The 23,699-nt window shown below is 35.5% G+C and overlaps 3 protein-coding genes and 1 non-coding gene across 4 annotated transcripts; 3 read left to right on the top strand and 1 right to left on the bottom strand.

The window, feature by feature from the left end:
- Window positions 1–2,437: 2,437 nt before the first annotated feature.
- Window positions 2,438–3,550, bottom strand: LOC113352116. The gene has a single exon (XM_026595984.1). The coding sequence runs from the start codon at window positions 3,548–3,550 to the stop codon at window positions 2,438–2,440; it is 1,113 nt and encodes a 370-aa protein (XP_026451769.1).
- A 4,030-nt stretch (window positions 3,551–7,580) lies between these two features.
- Window positions 7,581–11,132, top strand: LOC113349332 (egalitarian protein homolog). Its single transcript, XM_026593302.1, has 10 exons — window positions 7,581–7,728; window positions 7,896–8,074; window positions 8,662–8,793; window positions 8,874–8,924; window positions 9,595–9,691; window positions 9,799–9,845; window positions 9,944–10,160; window positions 10,429–10,558; window positions 10,653–10,695; window positions 10,810–11,132. The coding sequence occupies exons 1-10, from the start codon at window positions 7,707–7,709 to the stop codon at window positions 10,885–10,887; spliced, it is 996 nt and encodes a 331-aa protein (XP_026449087.1). The 5' UTR covers window positions 7,581–7,706; the 3' UTR covers window positions 10,888–11,132.
- Window positions 11,133–19,298: 8,166 nt separating this feature from the next.
- TRNAS-GCU lies at window positions 19,299–19,380 on the top strand. The gene has a single exon. It is a non-coding gene; the product is annotated as a tRNA-Ser (tRNA).
- A 2,414-nt stretch (window positions 19,381–21,794) lies between these two features.
- LOC113354051 (transcription factor bHLH87-like) lies at window positions 21,795–23,699 on the top strand. Its single transcript, XM_026597499.1, has 2 exons — window positions 21,795–22,078; window positions 22,231–23,699. Exon 2 carries the CDS (start codon window positions 22,248–22,250, stop codon window positions 23,544–23,546), a length of 1,299 nt encoding a protein of 432 aa, XP_026453284.1. The 5' UTR covers window positions 21,795–22,078; window positions 22,231–22,247; the 3' UTR covers window positions 23,547–23,699.

Here is a 23,699-nt window from a genome sequence, read left to right as displayed (position 1 = left end):
ACCATGATAACCAGAATCACCTTCATCTTCGTCTTCTCGGTGTGAGTATTTCCTAACTTGAATTTTTAATTGAATCTGATAAAAAAGATTGCATTTTTGGTATAAACCTAACATATTATTTGTGGGTTTTTGATTTTATGAATAAATCTACCAAAATTTTAAATTGAATCTGATATAGGGTTTAGATTAAAATTTCCATTTTTGCTTCATTTTTCGTTTTGATATGTTGATTAGAAATTAGAGTGTTTGGTTTTGTTGATTTCCTGTAAATTAGAAAGATAAATTTTTGATTGAAGATACAATTAGATAGATGATGTGCTTATTCATATCTCTAGTATGTTTGGAGTAGTATTCAACAACATATATGAGCCTTAAATTGTGTATCTGACATTTCTCTGAGGTTGCTATCAGAGGTATTTTGGTTTTCATTATTCATTAGATAGACTTCTTTCTTGCCTTAGTTGTCTATCAAAGAGGAATAGATCAACCCATTTGTATGAACAATGAGAAGTATGTTAAACTCGATGAATTGGTTAACATGAACAAAACTATCTTGGGCTTGGGTTTGGAAACCAGAGGTATATATTTCACACTGGAACTATGCAGATTTATTTAAAAACATTATAGGCTAAAATACTGAATGATTTAAGTGGTGAACTAATAACTAATTTCGCCATCTGGGTTTTATCCCTTTTATAGGTAGCGACTTCGTTCGTATGTCATGGAAGAACTTATACCAGAGAACATACATGGAGAAATCAATTTCATACAGGCTTCTATGAATCTCAGTTAATGTAAGTTTCCTCCCCGTTGTTACGTTTTCCATACTAGTGAACATAGCTCCATTCTGGATTCTTTAATATATGAAACAATCGCAAATTGATCGTAGAAACTGTCAAATTAATCAAGGTGAGACTAGTAGTCATGGATTGATATATCTATTTGAGTAGATAACACTATATTGACCTACTCTTTCGAAATAATGGGGGTGGTTTTAATGGGAGTATCTGTGAATATTCTTACTTATTGAGTTAAAATTTAGTAGCCACATTTATAACAGTAAGCTTAAGGTGAGGTGATCTTTTGTAGAAAGCTATTATAAAAACTTGCTAAGATGCAATGATGACTGGGAAGTATGTTGAATGGGGTGCAATTAGCTAGTAATCAGTCTGTACATCCTGCTCTAGCTAAGAAATTTTGTTAATGATCGTTCTTGTTTTAAGATTTTTCTTGGATAGCTGTTTGAAGATATTGGTGTCGGTTAGTGTGATAACTTGTTTATGAATGTGTAATTAAGATTGGTTATGTTATTTTGTTAATTGAACTTTTTATAAATATGCAAAAAATTGGCCGTGTTTGAAAGATCTTCGTCATGCTTGGTTGATGGCTTTTAGGGTTATTGGGTTTGTTGTTCTATTGGCATTGCTTCTTGCAAATGTTGTTGTTGAACCCAATGGGTGTCTGGGTTGCAAATACAGTTTTTCTCTCTATGCTTACTGCATTTGTTATTGATCCTCTGACTAGAGATATAACTGTTGACTATGTCCAGTCACTACATATGCGCATTTATTTACTGTTTTTCTAGGAACCTCTCTGTCTATACGCTATCGTCATTAATCTATGCTTTGGACAAATTAATTTGTGTTGCATGGTAAGTAGAAAACTACATATGCTTTGGAGTAAAGGTTTCATACGGAGAGAAGTGAAACCATGTAAAATTACATGAAATTACTAACACAATGTACTTTTCATGACTAAGAAAATGGACAGCTTATTGTGACTGTTTGCATCTGTAGATAAAATTATTCGCGTTTTTTTGCTAGAGAAACTATGTTAGCAGCAGGAAGGCTTGTTGCAGAAACTACACAATGACATCATTGCCATGAATTCCTCCAGCAGTTTTCTCATCTTTGCAGAAATATCTTAAAAGTGAGAGGTAATGTGTTTCTTTCTTCACTAGATCAGTACTAACTTCGATTTGTTTAGGCAGCTCACCAATGCGTGCTAATCGTTTTTTCCCCATATGCTTCAACTTATAGTTGTTTCCATACGAATTTTTATCACCTATACCATGCATAGTTGTAATGAGAGGAATACATCATTCAGAGTTTGTGAGTTTAACTCGTTGAAAGCCTTGTTCACAGCCAATAAAAGCTCAGCAACTGTAGTAAGAGCCTCTCGGTGCTGTAGAGATTGTATAGACATAAATAACCCAAGGTATAGAACGTTCATGTCGGGACTTTGTGAAGGTTGGAATCTCAGCCAAATATCAAATCCATCTTTTTCCGCTTCCCTTAAGAATTTTTCATCATTCAACTTGCTATGTGGTTTTGCATTATCTTGCTAAATATATATTGTTTCCCCGTTATAATTTGGCCACTTCTCCCGAATTGCTGGCAGTAGTTTCTCAATTAAACAATCTCTTACCTCGTCTGTATCAACTATAATGGGTTTTATCTTCAAGTGTTCCAGCTGGACGATTCTTGCTAGTTCGCTTTGCTGCCTCCTTAGCAATGAAGGGGAATATGCCTAGTTTCCCATCGAAGATTTCATTTCCGAATTCATCAAATCTTGGACGACTTACTGTTGCCAAGAACATTACCTTTTTAATGTATCTCTTGCTTTGACATGTACGATGGGGTTCGGTTTCTTCCGGATGAAGGTAGTAATTTTCCATGGTTTTAGTCATGAAAAACCACTTCTCGTCGATGTGTATCACATTATGCATGTCCTTGACCATCAAAGTATACTTGTTTTGGATTGTCTCTAGCATTTCCAAACAAAACTCCAACCGTTTTTTCTTAATGTCAACTGTGAAGGCTGGTTTTATTGCATTCATATGTTTTCTAATCGCTCCTTTCTTGACCTGTCTATGTACAGTTGACAGGGGCATGTCTAGAGCTTCAGCAAGGGACCTTAATTTTGTGCGTTGTCGCAACGGTATTTCCATAATCTTGATCAAATCAACCTTCTTAGCTTTACGACCAACTCTGGTTGGTTTTCTTGAAGACATGTCAACAGGTATATTCTTTGCTTCATACTCTTTTCCTCGTCTCCATGTACGCTTTACTGTGGATTCTGATACTGAAAATAGTTGTGCTTCCCTTGGAACCGAGCCCTTTCGAAGTCTTCCCTTGTTTCTATCCTTCAATAAGAAATGAAAAATAGATAACCGTTGTTCATCTGTCAGCTCTTTCTTGTTTCTGGTGGAAATACTTGATTCTGTGGCAAGTGTTGTTGTTTGTTCAAGATTTGTTTGTAAGACAGAATCCGCGACTGTTCCTGGAAAACAAGAGTTCGAATCCATCTCCTCCATCTCTTCATTGTTCATACTGAACTCCATCTCCTCCATCCCTTCATTGTTCATATTAAAATCCATATCCTCCACCTCTTCATTGTTCATGCTGAACTCCATCTCCTTTAGATCCTCGTTGTTCGTAATGAATTCAATCTCCTCCAGATCTTCATTGTTCGTAATGAACTCCAATACCTCCAGATCTTCATTGTTTGTAATGTACTCCATCTCCTCTAGCTCTTCGATTATCACCATTACCTTAATTAGTTCAGAAATTTTTGCTAATTAGTTCAGTTACAGTTCATTAGTTCATCTCATAACAGATAACATATGCAGTTGGAAAGTAGTCCCACTAATGGAAGTATCACAATTACTGCAGCTGAGAAGCAAAGACCTGCAAAGGTATGCTGGAGTTTTCTTCTCTCTTTAAGTTCAGCTAGGTATGTAGGACAATTAAAATGAAGAACTCAAGGTAAAATAAAATACCTGCGCATCTACTTTTTGACACTATAATTAATGTAAAAGGTCTACATATGTGATTGGTAGGGAAGCTAAGGTCTGGAACTGTGTGCTTGAGAAGGAAGAAAAGATGGTAGGAATTGAGAGAGGAAGCATCATAGATATTATACTGATTCAAACTCTTCCCATTGCCTTGCAAATTGATGAAATCCTCTATGAATTACGTGATCACTCAGTTCGGTTGAATTGTGGTAAGTCAGAAACTCTCTTTGTACCCCTGCATAGCTGTTAGATATATGCTTAAAAGCACATCTGATATGTAAATTCGATTATGATCCTACACAGGCATGGAGAAAAAGGCATTTTGCAGGCATGGAGTGTAAGAACACCCAGAATCCTGAGGTATACAATAGTTTGAGTTATTACTGGAGTATTTCTTTCTTCCCTCACTCATTCTATCAATTGATAAAGCTAAACGTGATGTTGACTATAAAATAGGTTGAGTCCTCTATCCAATGATAACTAGCTACAACTGAATTGCTAGAAGATTTCATGACATCATTACAGTTTTCAGATATGCAATTAAAATTAAGTGATTGAACTTCAGATGATTACAAAATGAGGTAAGGATTTAGAGATTTACCTTAGAAGTTTTGTTTATTCTGAATGTCAAGTATTTCTTTCTTCCCTCACTCATTCTATCAATTGATAAAGCTAATCATGATGTTGACTATAAAATAGGTTGAGTCCTCTATCCAATGATAACTAGCTACAACTGAATTGCTAGAAGATTTCATGACATCATTACAGTTTTCAGATATGCAATTAAAATTAAGTGATTGAACTTCAGATGATTACAAAATGAGGTAAGGATTTAGAGATTTACCATAGAAGTTCTGTTTATTCTGAATGTCAAGTTGATTTTCCTACTTTACAGTACCCATGATTTGAGAATTTGATTTGAGCATTTTTTTTAGATTTGAAATGTATCTTATTTCAGGTGGAGATATGATGAGTCACCTGGGGTAAAGAGAGATCTGAAGTTGATTTTGGAACTCTGTTTTTGTAGCTGATTGTGATCTCAAATTGATTTGAATGTAAAGAGAGATCTGAAATTGATTTTGGAACTCTGATTTTGTAGTTGATTGTTATCTCAAGCTTATTTCAATGTAAGTTTACTTTTGATTTTCCTAAAGGAAATCAAACTACTCTGTTTTTGTAGTTGATTTTGATCGATTTTTCTAAAAGAAACTTCATCTTCGTCTTTTTCGGTGAGAATTTTGAATTCCGACGAGAAAAAATCGACCAAACGGATATGCTGGGTTTATGTAAGAACGAGATTTGAATTCTTTGAATTCATTAATTTGAAAAGTCAGAGACTGGAGGGAAGACATTTGGTATTAGGATTTTTGTTAAGGGTGAAAATGGAAAAAAAGATAAGAATCTATTCTCTCTCCTCCTTGCCTTAAAAATTGTGCAAACTACAAGTAGGTCATCTAATTAGAAACTGAGGGAGTATTTTATTATAAAGACAAATTTCACCCTATAATATTATGCACTTATTGTTAGAGCATAGCTCGGTCGACCTCGCATGCGTTGCTATCTCAAGCATGTTTGTCAATGTTAGTGATCAAAACTATGAGTCTTGATTTCTATCCTACATAGCTAAGTCTCGGACTAGGATAGAAAAGTTTAGTTGAGCTCAACTTCATGGCGATTCATCATACAACGACGAAGATCTATACAAGGAACCGTGGAACTTCATCAACAAAAAGGTATGTAGAGACTTGAACTTATCTATCACTCAAAACTCTATCTCCTACTTCTTATGAGATAAAAGTCGTATGCTATATAGACTAGATCATACACATTTGACATTTCGAGTTGAGCATTCATTGCTTATCTTTTATCTCGAAATCGTGTGTTGGTAAAGTTCATCTTCACCTAGTGACGAAAGTCATGAAAAGTTTCAATCACTTTGAGAATTGCTCTGACGTGAATCGGTCTGTGAATAACGGCTACATAGCATCCTCTGAGAATGTCTCAATAATTGAAATGAGAGTTTAGATTACATAACCATGTATTCCTTGAACCGAAGTTTTCGAACTTTGTTGATCAAGAGAAATCAGGAGGATTGTGGAATTGGATTTCCAAGTCCGCAAACCCAGTCCGCAGACTCAGTCCGCGAACTGTCGGAAGTTCTCGACCGAGAATTTCTGATGGATTTTCCAAATTCGTTTGTGTGCTAAGTCCGCGAACCCAGTCCGCGAACTGGCGGAAGTTCTCTTTCCGAGAATTTCTGCTGAGTTTGGAAAACTCAACCGATTAACTTAAGTCCGCGAACTTGTTTGTGAACTTAAGAGGTTATGATCTAAACATGTGCTCTGAACATGAACCATTAAATTACTAAGGAATGCTTTATGCAAACCGTGGCTATAATGTTCATGAGACGATTCAATCGAATCGAATCATCTTTGTTTCAATTCTGTCTTGTGTAGTTACATAAGATCTCATAGCAATTAAACAACTCTTTAACTAGTTCATTTGAGTCAATTGAACTAGTTATGGTGAAGAAGAACAAGGTTAATATGGAATGCTCATATGGTTGACCTTTTTGGGTTATTATGTTGAACCAACATACACGTACACGTTTGGGCATGGTTTTCATGAACCTAGGGATTTTTGATATGCCATGCTTAAGAAATACAAGTAATATTTTATAAAATCTATCTTGGCAATAAACTAGAGTTAATATTTGTTTTGTTTTTGAACTATAATTGCTAGAATTAATTTCTGAATCATTTGAAAATGAAAAAAAAACGGCCGAATCTTTAGTCCCAGTACTCTTGCCCATATTGTTAATATTTTTTGTATATATTTATTTTCTATTAAGTCTAAAAAATTATCCTTCACAAGTCCGAGAGTTTGAACCTCATTACTACAACCCACGAAAAATCATTAATCACTCGATGTAGTGGCAATATAAATAATAAAAGTCAATACCCTGTGGTAACTGTAAATTAAGCTTTTGTTAGAGTCTTTGGCTCAAACACAGAATCTTTACACAAACAACATAGTTTTGCTAATCATATAGTCTCTAAGCGTTTTCATTTCAACTGATCCGAATTTTATCACTATAATAATTTCAGTTTAATGTTCGTGGATGCTTCTCTGGGGAAATGTCCACATTCTGGAGGTTGTGGGGCAGTCTTCTATAGAACCGATGGTAGATTCACAACAGCCGGATGCTGGCCAACAGTAGCAAACTTTGTCATTGAAGCCGAAACTCATGCAATTTTGGAGGCTGCTCAATGGGCAAAAGATATGCATTCAGATAACATCATCTCTATCTCCGACAATCTCTCTTTGGTTCATGCCCTTAATGGTGATCTCTCCAGCGACCCTTGGACAATTTTGTCGTATGTTCAAGACTGTAAAAACAACTTTTCTTTCTTCTGTCGTTCTGTATGTAAATATGTGCCACGGAAGTGCAACGCGGTTGCTGATACTTTAGCCATGCTAGCTAGGAAATCTCATGTTAATTGTATCTAGGATAAGCAGCCCCCTGTATGTATTTTAGAAAAACTGTTCTCTACGATATAACTCGTGTAACTTTTTGCTGGCTTTATAAATAGTCTTTTCCTTCAAAAATAAAAAAAAAAAAAATGTTTTTTTCTTTTTTCGAATATCGATTCGGTTTGTAGGTGTGATCCGCTTTTGTGCAGCCCAATACCACTCACTATTCAAGAGTGAGTGGACCTGGGTGACCTCAAAGAGGTTGTAGGCCCAAAAAAGTACTCTTCTTCAACCTTTCGACTACACTGTTTTTTCAGTTAGAGGGTCTCAATAAAAAATCCTCTCCAGATTCGAAAAAAACCCAAAAGAAAGCTGCAGAAAATCCTAACTAGGTTTTCCCTAAACCACGGATGGTTTTAGAGGAGTGGAGGAAAGTATGGAAATAGCCACAGATTCAGGTAATAAAATCTTCATCAAGAAAACCTAATTTTGAAAGAACAGTCTCTCTGAACCCTAATTATATTTGTCAGATTTTTTTTTCTAATTTCTAGATAATTTGATGAATGACATGATTCGTGATTTCTTGATTTTGATTTAGTTATTTTTGTTATGGATATGTGTTTAGGTCCTAAAGATCTGGATCATGATGATGATCAGTTATCATCACCTCCAGTTCATATTGTAACAGAAGCATCACAGCTTCCAGTTGAGTTCTTGGAGCCCTCCTCTGAAAACCAGCTGATTATTGGTTTTGATTGTGAGGGAGTTGATCTTTGTCGAAATGGAAAACTCTGTATTATGCAGGTACAATTTTAGTACATTTTCTTTGAACTCTCTTTATATGAATTGTATTTTTATATACATGGGTTCAAATGAAAGGCCTCTTTTGTGAAAACTAGGCAATTGATTTTTACATCACATGAGACACTTATGTACGCCAACTATACTCGCATTTTGTGATTTCTAATAATGGTTGTAAGCAATGAATGGAAGAAAGATTGTTGGCATAAATTAGAGTTAGTCTTTGTAAATGATTATAGAAATTTTGGAACTGATATCTTTTAACCGATATGAAATATGATGAGTCGAGAAATTGATGCATGAAATGAAGTTATAAGGGAGGTTTCGTCAACTCTGGATGTTCTAGACGTGCTTCTACAGTAACAACATGCAGGTGTCAATTCAGTGAACCCCAAACCAATACCAGAACCAGATATTTGAAGACTGTTTCCATGAATAGTTACCTACTTATATTAGAAGTAAAATTATATGTTGTTTGGCCGTTTGTACTTTCTTGTTCATCTTTACTCTCGACATTGTGTGTGCAGAACAAGCTTCTCCGTAGTTGTTTTGTCCTTCTGACTGCTGTAAGTTTTGCTTAATTTTGACAGCTTGCCTTCCCAGATGCCATATATTTGGTTGATGCTATTGAAGGTGGGGATACGCTTATGACAGCCTGTAAGCCTGCACTTGAATCTAGTTACATCACAAAAGTCATTCACGATTGCAAACGAGATAGCGAGGTCTCTAGTTATTTTGGTTCTGCATGTTCGCATTTTCGAGTAAGAAGTTGGATCACATGTTAACGATTCTTATTTTGCAGGCATTATATTTCCAATATGGCATCAAGTTGAATAATGTGGTAGATACCCAGGTAAGACAATTATATCTTTGACAATTTGTAAAATGTTAGCATTTTATCGTGTGAATAGAATATTGTAAAATGGCCTCTAGACACTGCTGCCTCATAAATTTCATAGAAGTACCCCTATGACAGCTTAGTCGGTTTTGCTCTTGCTCATCAGTGGCTAGATTCTAGGCTGTAGCTTCATGAAAACTCCATCGCCTCTACTTAATGATCTGAAACGAGTAACTGAAGTGATAACTTGGTTTTAATCCTATTTTGACAGTTAACTTGATCTGCACAGGATAATTTTAGTAACTTTCATGCTTTTGCTTTTTAGCGCACTGATATTGGAGTTTTAGGTCTACCGTACTTTAAAGTCAAATTGACATGTAAATGAATCTTTTACAATTGATTTGATGTGTGAGTTTGGTTATTTAAAAGGTGGACTGGTGGAGTGCTTGAAACAAAATTTTGAAAAGTTAGGTGAAGTAAAGATATTGAATAAAAAAAACAACGATCCATTTCTAGTAAAACATACATGTATTGTGTCTGTGACTTTAGTTAACATTGATTGAGATTGAAACTGGAGCATCCATACAATTTTCTCTCGACGCAGTTTTATTCTTAACCTCTTGACTGATTGTGTAAGGGATTCCTATGCTTTTAAACTGACATTACTTTTGATCTTCTCATTCAGATAGCTTATTCTCTGATTGAAGAGCAAGAGGGGAAGGCGAGGACACCTGATGACTACATATCATTTGTAACCCTCCTTGCAGATCCACGTTATTGTGGTAATATATCAGTTATATGCTAGTAGTTGTATCCTTATTGGTTTTTTGGTTTTCCTCAAGGGCTGATAGCTTTCATTTTGGTTTTAAATTTCTGTATGTAATTACAGGCGTATCGTATCTTGAGAAGGAAGAAGTGCGAGTTCTATTACGGAAGGTCGGTGTTAATTGTCAGCTGTCTTTTAATTTTGATTGTGTAGTTACCTCTCTTTCTTTCAATCAGATACTTAAGTAGAATGCCTTGATTTCCTCTAGGATCCTAAATTTTGGATATACAGACCATTTACCGAACAAATGGTACGAGCTGCTGCTGATGATGTTCGCTTCCTTCTCCATATCTACCACAAGATGATGAAAAATCTGAATGAAAAATCTCTGTGGCATCTGTCAGTTCGGGGAGCACTATACTGTCGGTGTTTCTGTGTTAATGATAATGAGTGTGTAGATTGGCCGCCTGTCCCTCCCATTCCAGGTACTTATGCTTTTTGATAAGCCTGTAGACTTTAATTATATATGTTTGATTAAGTAAGTACCGCATTTGGATATTCGGTTTAAGATTACGCTTCAAGTTGTATAAACAGAACAATCATCGTCTATCTCTGACTTCTTTAAAAGGGAAAATGCTTTGATACGAAATTGTTCCGATTTCTTGGGTTGTTTCAAACGATAGCTGACGACTTCACCTGCCACATTAGTGCTTGATGAAATGGTTGATTACATCGGATTCATCTTTTCTGCAGATAATACATTCAAGGAAGGGGATATTCCTGAGGAAGAGATTCTGTCTGTGTTGCATGTTCCTCCTGGAAAAATGGGACTTGTTATTGGAAGAAGAGGGGCAACTATCATGTCAGTCAAAGAATCTTGCAAGTAAGATCTTCGTCCCTCCCTTCTTCCCTCTCTGCTCTTGGTTATTGAGGGTAGTAACTGTTTTTTGTTTTTGTTTTTTACTTTGAATGTGCAGTGCGGAAATTCTCATGGGAGGCTCTAAGGGGCCACCAGACAAGGTCAGTTAACATTTTATGGAACTTTGAGTTCGCATGGATAAAGTCGACCTACAGTATTAACTTTTAAATCCTCAAATTATTTGCAATAAGTTCATAAGCCGTGGTTTTATGTAGGTATTCATCATTGGACCTGTGAGGCAAGTTAGGAAAGCAGAAGCCCTTCTAAGAGGGAGGATGTTAGACATACGTTGATCAAGCTTGCCATTTTTTTTGTTGGCATTTCTTCCCTTACATCTAACATGATTTTGAAACTATAACAACATACTACGGGTGTCCAATGTGGCATTTTCTTTTGTTACAAGTGTATACATAGTGGTGTGGGCTTTGCTGGTTGTATCCCCAGAAATTTTCCTTATGAAAGTCCTATGGGGCATTCAGTGAGGTTATTGCAGGTTGGAGTTTTTTTGTCAGATCTCTTAACTTGTCACCTGTTTTAACTTTTGACTGCCAACCCAGTTCACTATACAGAAAACCCGAATCGAACTACTTTGATTCTACTCTTCTAAGGCCTTAGTCTATCAAAGAATCAAACTACTTTGATTCTACTACCTTGATGAATGAAATGGTAGCTTCATTGAATACTGTGTGCATGTCTCTCAGTTATTTTGATTGGCTCTTAGCTACTAAAATCCAGTTTTTAGCCTTGGCAGGTCCCAAATTTAGCTCATTTAAGATGCCATGTGCAAGTCTCATGTAATTTTGATTGCCTGAGCAACTAAAATCCAGCTTTTAGCCTCCATAAGCTCAAGTAGTCAAACTTCTGCAGATTTTTCTTTTCTTTTTTTTCTTTTTGCCCCAAATCGCACTACCAACTGTTCATGAGGTTAAATCTGGGTGCATGAATGGAAATGTAGAGAATATGATGGTACAGAAAGAAAGGGATAAAGAAGATAGAGAAAGAAGCTAAAAGGTCCCCCCATCCACAGAAGGGAGGTTGGGGATTGTTGTTGGGGGCTAAATGCCATTGAATGAGACGAATCAAAACCATTGTCTATAATGTAGTACTACATTCATGAACAAACACATGAGAAACAGTGTCGCCTCGTTTAGGAAATGAGCATATGAACAGTTCTCCCCTATTCACTCTGAGGCGTCACTGTACTGTTCACGTTTGCTACTAAAATCTTGCCTTATAATACGACAACATCGAGTTATGTCTTAGAATCATGAAAATGACCACGGTACGTGGGTGCTTGGCGTTTCTACTTTATATCTGTGGGTTCTTCTCCGGTGTTCCCAATTGGTCATCTAACTTAAATGATCTATCCCCCAAATGTCATAGGTTACTAATGTATCTAAGATTAAACAAAAAAGTTAACTAGACAAAGAAAACAAGACTTGGCATTTTACCCTCTAGTGCTTACTAAAACCTATTAAACTGCACCGATGAAAGTCATGTACTAGTAGTGTCGGATTGTTACAATGGGATCGAGCTAATATCCATACTTCTTGGTTGGCTGTAAAAGTCATGTACCAGTAGCACCCGACTGCAGAACTCTTCTACAAAGAAAAGTTTGATACCTAATATAGGATGCGTATGTATGTCGGCCGTTATATTCTTACAGTCAAGTTGTGGAAGCGAGTTGCCTAGTTGCATTGCATCAAGTTATGGTCAAACCTCTAAACTTCCCACTTGGAAGAGATTCTCCTACTCCGGCCTCCCTTGAGTCCCTTCCTTCTATCCAAGTGGACTTAATATTAATACTAATGTCGCTGGGAAGACAAAAAACAATTGTACCCCAGATAAATAATTAAGATGATACGATATGATTGATATCCCAAAAATTCCAATCAAAATAATTAACAAAAGTAAATATATACTAGTATATAATAAATGTGATTGAAGAACTAATGTTTTTTTGATGATCAGATCTTCTACAGAATGAAATAATATTTACGACAGTTGACAATGATTCTGTGAGACAGAATTCTTTTGTTTGTGTGAAGATAATACAGTAAGATTTTCAGATGAGATGGTCCCTAAAGAAATCCAGCTCTACACAGAGAAGTTGATTACTGTACATGTCATCGGATAGTCCCATGGGGAGACGGTTAGATCAACCAACTACAGACAGCCACGTATGGGTGATAACGTTTACTTCACGTGTGCCCTTTGATTACACTCACCCAACCCAAGTACATTTATTCATTCACTCGTTATTTTGATTTTGATTTCGATTTGGTTTGAATCGCCACAACAGTTGGAGTTTGGGGGAGATCGGATCGTGGGCCCTACCTCACTTGCCTATTCTGAAATGAATTTGGCAAAATGCAAAACAAAAATGGGACCACGATCATCATGATCACGATCATCGTAATCTAAGTTGATAGCTTATATAGATAGCATTGCACATAGGCGCGAAGTCTTTAATTCGTTTTTGTTTTTAGCTCTTTTGACCTTCAGGCGTGAAGCACAATCTCACGATCCAACTATCCAAGCACCAACAAGTTAATACTACTACTATGAGCCGAGTCTCATGGTGAGACGATGGTCGCCTCAAGTTGAAACAGTTGGACATGTTTGAGACGATGTCAACTAATTCCATCCACCGATTCTTATTTTTTCATTCCCCATAAATTTAACCATTTTCAACTTTTTTTTTTTTTTCTTTAAATCTCATGAAACTTCATTCATGATAAAGTAGAGATTACATAGATTTCAAGAACATCAAGATGAAAGATAGAAATACAACTAAAAGGTATTAACAAAGAATAACTTGTGAAGAGAAGTAACAAACTACCAACAAGAGTACCAAGCAATCTGAAGATTGAAAGAATGGTTTTGGGATTGTAATCCAACTATTTTGATAGGTTTTCTCCATTGGGATCACAAAGAAATACCATGAGACAGCATAGAGAATCTCCATAAAGCAAAAGACATAAGAACACCCACAAGAATACCATAAAAATCTGCTAAAAACAATGGAGATTGAAACAAAAACTTAAACGAATCTAACCTAAACTACTACCTATTTAATAAAACAAGAAAAAGGAAAAAATAACCTGCTCGGATCTAGTCCAAAATGGACTAGATCTAAGCAGTAGGTTCTAATGGTGGTGAGGTTTTTTTTTTTAGGTTTTGACTTTTGAGAAAGAGCTAGATAGGAGAGAGAAACTTAGAAGATACTGCAAATGTGGGGGTACCAAAATACACCACCAACTTTTTCTTAGGCAACCTGTATGGACTAAACTCGAATACAATACAGAGAGTTCAACTTAAGGAATCTCAATCAAGAAATTATACGAAGAGCTTATATCTCTTTCTCTCACAATCAGAAAGTTTACACAACCAATCTGTGAACCTGATTATGTGTGAGAAAACTTGGACGATTCCAAAGATCAATATCCAAGAATCAATCAACTCGTATCCAACAAACAAGGATGGATGTATCTACTTAGTTGATTTATGTACAACCTGTGATATTTCAATTATAAAGATAAACAATATAATGCGGAAAAGAAATAACACATACACCATAAATTTTGTTAACGAGGAAACCGTAAATGCAGAAAAACCTCGGACCTAGTCCAGATTGAACACCAAACTGTACTAAACCGCTACACACACTAGCCTACTACCAATCAACTTCGGACGTGAATGTGGTTGAGACAGAATTTAACCCTCACAACAATTCAGTTACAGTCGTGTTCCTTACGCCTCTTGAATCCCAGCAGGACTCAGCGCAATTGATTCCCTTAGCTGACGTCCTTTACAGCCTAAGAGTTGCTTCAACTCAATTAAATACTTTAAACCAATCTGCCTCCCACAGATAAGTCTATGTGTGATTTCCTTTCTGATCGATAGATCAAGGTGAAACTGGAAATTGATAGCAATAGACAAAGTCTAGCTAACCTCAAAATCCGGACTTATGCTTCCCGAAGAGTATCCTAGATTATTATTCACCTCACAAGTATTAAACCTGTGGAATCACAAAGTCTGAGATGTAGATACTTTGTGATTTCTATCTATCTTGTTTGAGTGAGCAGCTCAACAATCAAAACAAGATCAAGATACTCGAACTATCAATTAAATCTTGAAGCACAATTAGGTTATAACCAATAAATTGTTCTAAACTAAATTCTTCAAGTATGAACAAATGTTCTTAAGCTTATATAGTCATATTTCGAGAAGATATTCAAGATAAACTTGACTCAAAATTTCTATTTTGCATGTAATGTCTAAAGAGAGCAGTGATACTGAAGTCGATATGGTAAGTCGCATTTCAAATTGGTTAATTGATTTTTAAAACGTGTTTTGTTTATTGTAGTAACTAGTTTATGGATACTCAAACTACAACAACGAAACACTCGAGAAGAATGGAAAATAACAAGAACTTTGAGTTTCAAGCACGAAGCTTGTTTCCACATGATCAGAAAGATGAATCGATATAACCATGATATGTCGAATGGATATCAAGTACCAAAGGAGTCACATTACGAGATAAATACTTTTCAAGGATCTCCTTATTCTTCACTAGAAACAAAATCAAATCCTCAACATTACTGACAATCAATTTTACCTCACAAGAACAATTTAAACAAATCAATCCAGAAGTGATTTAAATATCTATCTTGTTGAGCACAAAGTCTGAGATGAAGATGATTTTGTGGTTTATACCAATCAAGTTCATGATCTAAAGTTTCAGAAACTTAGAAAATCAATAAGAACAAGATCCAGATAACAAGAACTATCAGGTAAAATATAGTCTGATCGGGCTTCACTAATACCTTAGTGAAGCCTTTTCAAGTCGTAAACTAATAAGTTTCCTAGAGAAAACCTAGGTTCTTAGAGGAAGGCTCAAGTTTTCAACTATGACACAAAAGTGCCAGGAATGAGTTTCTAGTGTGCAAGGAGTACTCTATTTATATTGATGAACAATGCTAAGAAAAGCAGGTTTTCTGAACTAGTTTCCATGTTTACGAATTGCTTTGTATTCAAGCAAGTTAAAGTTCTCCATATAGATCGTGCGTGAAAGCATGTGAGAAGTTCGATTTGAATTACAAAGAAAATGTGTGCAACACTACTACACCAAGAGGTTTTCCAGACATGCCAATACAGTTCGTGAACGGCCAAAACAGTTTGCTTATCACAAGATCGAATCAGTTTGTGAACTGCCAAAATAGTCTGTGAACTCAAAGTCATCTCGTAACTCATAAACCTTTTGATTTCAACAAGCTTGCGAACTTCCAAAACAATTTGTGTACTTAAAAATAAAAGTTGTACATGAAACATTTAAAAAATCAGCTAGTTCACTAACTGTCAAAACAGTTATTGTACGTTTGAATTAAATAGTATCCAGTATTATCTCAAATCAATTAGTTAGCGAACTGACCACTTCAGTTCTTATATGCGAGTTAATTGAGATAAAATGTCAAGTCTTTATATTTTAAAAGTTCAAGTTCGTGAAATGGTATTTGAACTTTAAGAACTAACTTGACTTATTCCTTAGCTTGCATTCTTCTTTGCAAACATTTATCATAATATGACATGTATCAGTAGATAAAATGGTTGATAATATGAGCAAATAGGATAGTCAGTCTTCACATACCTTTGTTTATGAAGCTCTCGTTAATATCGTCTTCAATCTTTTGGGTCGATTGGTGAATACTGATACTCAACTAACATGCTCTATTCCTAGTCCGAGATTTTTTTTAGTAGATTATAAATCAAGACATAGTTTTGATCAACTAAAATTGAATACAAGTACCAAAACTTGTGAATTTGACCAAGCGATGCTCGAACAACATCATTAAGAATGACAAAGATTTGAGAAGATGTCCCCCACTGATGGGAATTATGCTGAACAACATACTTTTCGGGATTGCGAGCATCTGAATTCACTTCTCGCAGAACAAAATTAAACTCCATATAAGACAAGGAAGTGTGCAGGGCCTGGATCCTTTCAATAATGCCTAGAATCTTCTAGGTTATTGTAACAATATGGCCATTGTTAATGTTAATAACTCCCCACATCACCTTCAACAATCATATGACTATAACGTTCTTTCTCTGTCAATTACATATTTATAAAGAATTCATGCGTTTCAGCTATGAGAGAATTGTTCTTGTCAAAATATGGCATCCTCTATTAAAACAAGAACCATTTAAATCAGAAACAACTACTGCACAAAAAGAGAGATTGTCTTTAACAGATGCATCAACATTAATCTTGGTGAAATTATGCGTTAGAGAGATCCTTTGACTTAAGAGAGTTTGTCTCGAAGGTTTTGAATTAAGTGAAAATTTTAACTATAGAAAAGCTTTCGAGTCATACGTCATTTTTTGAGGGACAAGCAATTTTAGCTGATTTTTTTTGGATCACGACGTAGATTTTGAATTACGTTGTAGATTAGGATCCAATCAAATTTAGGTCATCTAAGTAGATTTTAGGTCACTAGAAAAGTTTTAGCATATGATGCAAGTTTGAGTCACATGGTAATTCTTGGGTTTTTTTTTTTGGATCACGAGGTAGATTTTGAGTCATGCTATAGATAATGATCCAATAAAATTTATGTCATGGAGGTAGATTTTAGGTGAGTAGATAAATTTTAGCATATTAGGCAGATTTGGGTCACTTGGTAATTCTCGGGTTAAAAAGTTTTTGGATCACCGTGTAGGTTTTGGATTACGTTGTAGATTAGGATCCCATCAAATTTATGTAATATAGGTAGATTTTAGGTTACTGTACAAATTTTAGCATATGAGGCAAATTTGAGTCACATGATAATCCTTGGGTTAATTTTTTTTTCTTTTTTGGATGACGAGGTAGATTTTGAGTTACGTTGTAGATAGGGTCCCATCAAATTGAGGTCATGAAGGTAGCTCTGAGGTCAAAACAAATTTTAGCATAAAAGGCAAATTTGGGACATATTGTAATTCTTGGGTTACTTTTTTTTTTGTTTTGATCACGAGGCAAATTTTGAGTTGCATTGTAGATTAGGATCCTATCAAATCCGGATAATGAAAGTAAATTTTAGCCAATTTTTAGCGTATGCAGTAAATTTAGGTCACAACAGCTCACATGATTGATCATCAATAAATTATAAGAAAGTTTTAAGATCACAATGCAGAACTTAGGTCACAGTTTCTGGATCACAATGCCAAATAATTATGACATATTTGATCTATAAGATTTTTTACTTCGTCTACATTAATTGCTTTGGTTATGTGTTCCTTTTTATCTTTAGAATTTTTAATGCCGCCGAGTTTCGAACTCAGACCACAATGACTTTGGCATATATACAGTAATCTATGATAGAGTGGAGTGGTTAAAAGTAACAATGCCTTTGGCTGGGTGGGTTATTAAACTAGTCTTGGTTATCAACAAAAGCAACAATTTTTCTCTTCTCAGATGACAGGGGAAATTGTTGACCGGGGTCAAATGAGCAGAGACATGAAGCCATTGTTACATTTATTCATGAACAATCTATGGAGAAGTTCAATGAAGTGTTTGATTCAAACCACAAGACAATTTACCTTAAAACTCCAAGTTACAGATGGAAACCTGTTAAAGGAAAAGAAAATCGCATTCAAGTCAAACTTAAACGAGTGGATGGAAATCCACAGCCGACATCTCACATCAGTTTTGGAGAAGTAACGGTTATCGTTATTCATGGTGGAAGAGAAAAAAAAGAAAAGGTAGAAATGAAAGCGATGCCGAGTCTCTCCCCCCCACGAGAGCAAAGCCAACAAACCATTAAATCTTGTCAGAGAGATAGATAGAGATTGGGTTATCTAACTTTGTCGTTCTTCAAACATTTTACACCCCACACTCTCTGATTAACTTGTTGTTCGTTTGTTCTAAGGTTATATCCCTGTAGTACCGTGTAGGCCAAATGTTGGCAAACTATAGTGCTACTGCTAGAGTCGTGCATGCACACATCTTTTCTCAATATTTTCAGCTTTCATTTAATGCCGGAGGTGGAGGAACTATGTCGAGCACAGCAAAGAGTAAATACACATCGTCCTTCACAATTTGGTACTATGTCTATATCAGTTCTACAAGATTGTAAATTATGAATAGTTGTACTAGCTATTGCCTTTGCTAATATCCCATTAACTTGTAGTGTGCAAAAATTAAATTAAAAAAAAAAAAAAAAAGCTTTGAGAATGATATATCAAACAAATAAAAATCTTCTGGAAAAACAAAACAGAACACAACTTGTTTGTTTCTAAGAGATCAAAAGTTGGAAGAAACATGCTCTTGTTTAATGTGTATGAACTATCAAGTGCACTACCCTGATAATGATTTCAGAAGAGATCTGGTTTTTGAATTTTGAATTAGGGAACATATTGATCCCATATGAAAATTTAGTATCAAGGGACACATTGAACTCATATGAATAGTGAAAGTTCATGAGATTATTTGCTTGCTAATGAGACAATTTTGGTGAAAAGATTTTTTGTTGTTCAGCTTTAGGGCACCATATTGCGGTCATAGCCAATGAAAGGGAAATTTGTTGTCGCGATACATCATCTACAACCATTAACTTTCACTAATCAGTTCCAACAAACAAAACAAATTATTAGTATTTCCCAATTCAGCATCTTACTCTATTAGTCATCTGAAAGAATCCTTCTCTTGTAATTTGTCAACAACGACGACGCTTTGGCCGAGTGGTTAAGGCGTGTGCCTGCTAAGTACATGGGGTTTCCCCGCGAGAGTTCGAATCTCTCAGGCGTCGATCATTTTTTTTTCTTCTTTTTTTTTCTTGATATTTAGGAGGTGACAAATTAAGAAGCAGCAAATGCAATGGCAACCCATTCGCTGACCTGTACCTGTACGCAGTATCCCCAATAATAATGGGGGGTGGTGGGCATGTGCTAAAGAAAGTCATCTTCATCCCCAACTCACTCATTTGCACATCTCTAAATAGAGAAATGATGACGGATAGATAGAGATATGCATACAAACTTCGATTGCATTTAGATGTGCAATAATAAACAAGACAATATCTATAGCCTCTTCCTAGGAACAACTTGCATATTATTATTATCTTCCTATCTCTGACTATTCTTGCCTGCCAACTCCTTTTGTTTCTTTTTTGTTTCACAACTTTCCTTTTTCCTTAAAAACCCCAACACCGCACCGGAATATATGAAAGATATGATTAATAATTTATACATCATCATAATCTCATTCTCATATTCAGTTTTGATTTAATTAATTTAGGGTTAGTTTAATATAATTATATTAACCTTGTACTTTGATCATACATTCAGTTCAGAGTTCATCCAGTTCAGTGCACACGTTTTGCTATTTTTATTGTTTCCTACACTACACATACTATCTACAATATTTGTTTTGGTTTCAGTTGGCCATGCATTTACATATCCGTCTACTAAAAAAATTTCCTTAATTTTGGGTCGCAAAGTAGGGAGCTGCAACTGCAATCCGGAATAAGGCTGTGTTAGCTCCTCATTCGTTCCCGAGAAGCGCTCATCTAAGATTGCTTTCCTCCAATCCCCTTGCACTTGTATTGGACGTGGTATATTCTCGATCCTTTGTTTTTCCAGCGATTTGCATTACGAATATTCTCCGTACCTTAATGATTCGGGATATCACGTGGATGTGCACCAAAATACGCGTGCATTCTTTCAGAGTTCTTCTCCAATAAGCTCTCAGGGTTCTTCCCGAAAGTAATCGGAGTTGCTTTGCCCTTCTCTTGCCTTGCCACTGGTCCGTCAGAGTACCCTTGTATTTGTTGTACTTGTATAGAGATGGTCGGCCGTAATAAATTAGTGTGTTTTTCCCTTAAAACAGTAAAAGTTTTCTAGAATAATTACCATCTTTGGCCTTCTATGTTGTACCCGAAAAACAGTAAAACCTTTTCTAAAGTAATAACCATCTTTGGCGTTCTCAATTTGCAGGCACGTTATAGCATGGGAAAATATTAAATGTAGCTTATTAAGAAACTGAACTCAAACTGAACTGAACAGAACACTGAACTAATGACTGAACTCAAACTGAACTGAAATCATAATTAATACTGAAATCATAATTAATAGTGAAAAGGTTAATATAATTATAGAATGATTAAAACTATCATTTCCTTGATGTTGATGATGGTGATTTCAAAACTATCATTAACTTATTATGCACTTGTGTACTGTCAAAAACATAAATACTGCAAATGTTTTACTCAAAATCCTCCTCCTGAAAATTTTACAGAGGTTGCAGACCCAAAGACAAGGGAGAGCATAACTTATATCCCCCACTTATATAATTAAAAAGATTTGAATAATTTATTTTAAATTAAATTAAATTTAAAAAATGCATATTATTGTATTATTCAGAAACTGCCTTTTCTGAACTCTCATGCTCCCCATCTGCAAATATACTTCCACAATTCCACCCATGTCACCTAAAATCCTTCTTTTTTTTGTTATTTAATGTAATAGATAATTAATAAATAACATATCCCAAATCCTATTTTAATATATAGAAGAATAATACTATCAAATAAGCTAGTGAATTTTGTCTTTGTCATTGAAGGAAGAAGAATATTTCTTACAATTTGTCATACTAAAATCATTAAAATCAAAAACATAAAATCTGGTAATCCCTACCTAACAAGAAGTTACTAAGGAGTATATCCCTGGCATAACAATTATTTTTTATTTTAGTGTTTTATATTGTTGATAACTTTATCAAATTTCTTCATTTATCACAGATTAAACATTGTAAGTCTCCTCTGAAACACTCTCACCACCACCACCAAAATAAAAAATAAAAAAATGGAGAGTAAAAGGAAAACCTTTCTTCTGTTTCTCCCCCACATTATTATGAGTCCAATAATTCTTTACATATAACAGTGTTTATTTGAAGGTACTACAGCTAGCTGTTTTGTAGGACTGCAACACTCCATCTCTGGTCCCAATTCTAGCACACCCATCATGGGCTCTAGACAGTTATAAACCAATGGCCCATGTCTAGATACAAGATTGTCCACGTGGCGCACAGTGGAGACTTTGATTTTGATTACAATCCAATTCCTAGCCAAGAGGAACACATGTACTCCTCAACTCATCCTACATATGACCATATGACTCCTCTCTCTGTCTATCTATATATATAAAGGACATCTTTGAAGAAGTACTGTGCTAGTAAAATATTGCTCTCCATTCCATTATCATTCAAAAAAGCATATAAATGGAAGAAAAAGCTGTTTCTTAATCTTCAATCATCACACCCTTTTTCTTCTTCTTTTAGTCTGGAAAATAATTACATAATTATATCACATTTCAACTTCCAAAAAGAATATCAACACAAAGTTGGTTTCCTTTTTCTTACTGCTTTGAGTTTTCTTTGTGGAGACTAGTCCTTGATTCTTCTTCCATTTACATAATTGAAGTTTTTCTTCATCCAACATCTTTTGAAAGGTAATTATTTGAACTATTAATTATTTCTACATTCATCATATATAGTTGTTGAGATTTGCCTTCACAAGTTGGATCTACACTAGTACTGTTATATTGAATCTGAATTCATGTTTTTGAGTTTAATGAGTTTTTTTCTTCATTTGGATATGCAGATCTCAGCATTTATCTGATGGATATACTAGCTGGTTGGGATAATCTGCCAAGAACAGTCACGAACACATCGAACATTCAACCGCGGTTTTGGAGCAGCCAACAGCATGATATAGGAGGGAATAACTCTATGGTTTCATCCAACAACATTGTAGGTGGTGGAAGTATGATGAATAATCAAGGTGATGGATTTTTCCATCCAAATCATCCTCATCATCATGAGTTACTCCAAGGAATGAAAACAAGCGCAAGTAGTTTGCATTCGAATAGAGTGGTGCAACAATTAGCTCCAGCAGCATTGGATTCGGTTAATGTTGTTGGTTTGAATTCGTCGAATAACTTACTGATGAATAAGCAACAAGAACTGAGTAATGTTGAGTTATGTTCTTCTCCAATGATGAACAGACCTTACAATGTTATTAGTCCGTATAATGGTGTGTTCACTGCAACTAAGGTCGGGTCTTTAATGGAATCACTTGATTGTTTGATGTCCGTTACGAAAAATACTGGCACCGAAAGAATAACATCCGTAGAAGATTTATGGGATTTTGGTTCTGGATCAAGTGTTGTTTCGTCGGGAGAATCTCAGAATAACAAAGCAAATGAAGAGAGCAAATGGCAAGTAAACGAACTTGATGAAACAGTTTCTCAAGGTTCTTCAAATCCTAATTGTGTTAACATTAATGGTGTAATATCTTCAAATACTAATAAGTCTAATTCTTTGAAGAGAAAAGATGGCAATGGTGTTAGAGAGAACGGGAGTTATCCATTGTTTGATCTTAAGTCAGATTGTTTTACGACGGAGGCAGGTTTTCAACTCGTTGCGGAGAACCCACAGAAGTCAAAAAGATCAAGATTAGAGCAGTCATCCAATATTAATTTTCAGCATCCGGATTCATCAGTGTCTTTCACTGATGAGCCTGACACAGAAGCCATTGCACAAATGAAAGAAATGATTTATAGAGCTGCAGCATTCAGGCCGGTGAACTTAGGATTGGAAGTGGTGGACAAGCCTAGAAGAAAGAATGTTAAAATCTCATGTGATCCACAAACAGTAGCTGCAAGGCAAAGAAGAGAAAGGATAAGCGAAAGAATCAGGGTGTTGCAAAAGTTAGTTCCCGGTGGAAGCAAAATGGACACTGCATCAATGCTCGATGAAGCTGCAAACTATCTCAAGTTTCTCAAGTCACAGGTCAAAGCCCTTGAAACCATAGGTCAAAAGCTGCAGTCTATGAATCCTACTTCACTATCAACACCACAATTCGATATCAACAGTGCATTTTCCATGCAAACCCTTTTCCAGTTCCCAAAACCATAACCATATTCCCACCCTAAAGTTAGAAGGGAAAAAAAACAATTCATACACACTTCAAAGGAGCGAAACTCAGACAGACCGCATGACATTTTAAATATGTGGATGTGTAACGTCAATGTATTTATCGATATCTTTCGGTCTTTTTCAGTCTCTATT

The sequence above is a fragment of the Papaver somniferum genome, chromosome 2 (assembly GCF_003573695.1).
Source record: "Papaver somniferum cultivar HN1 chromosome 2, ASM357369v1, whole genome shotgun sequence".
In the NCBI taxonomy this organism is placed as follows: domain Eukaryota; kingdom Viridiplantae; phylum Streptophyta; class Magnoliopsida; order Ranunculales; family Papaveraceae; genus Papaver; species Papaver somniferum.
The sequence above is the reverse complement of the archived record's forward strand: the minus strand, read 5'-3'. Positions and strand labels throughout refer to the sequence as shown.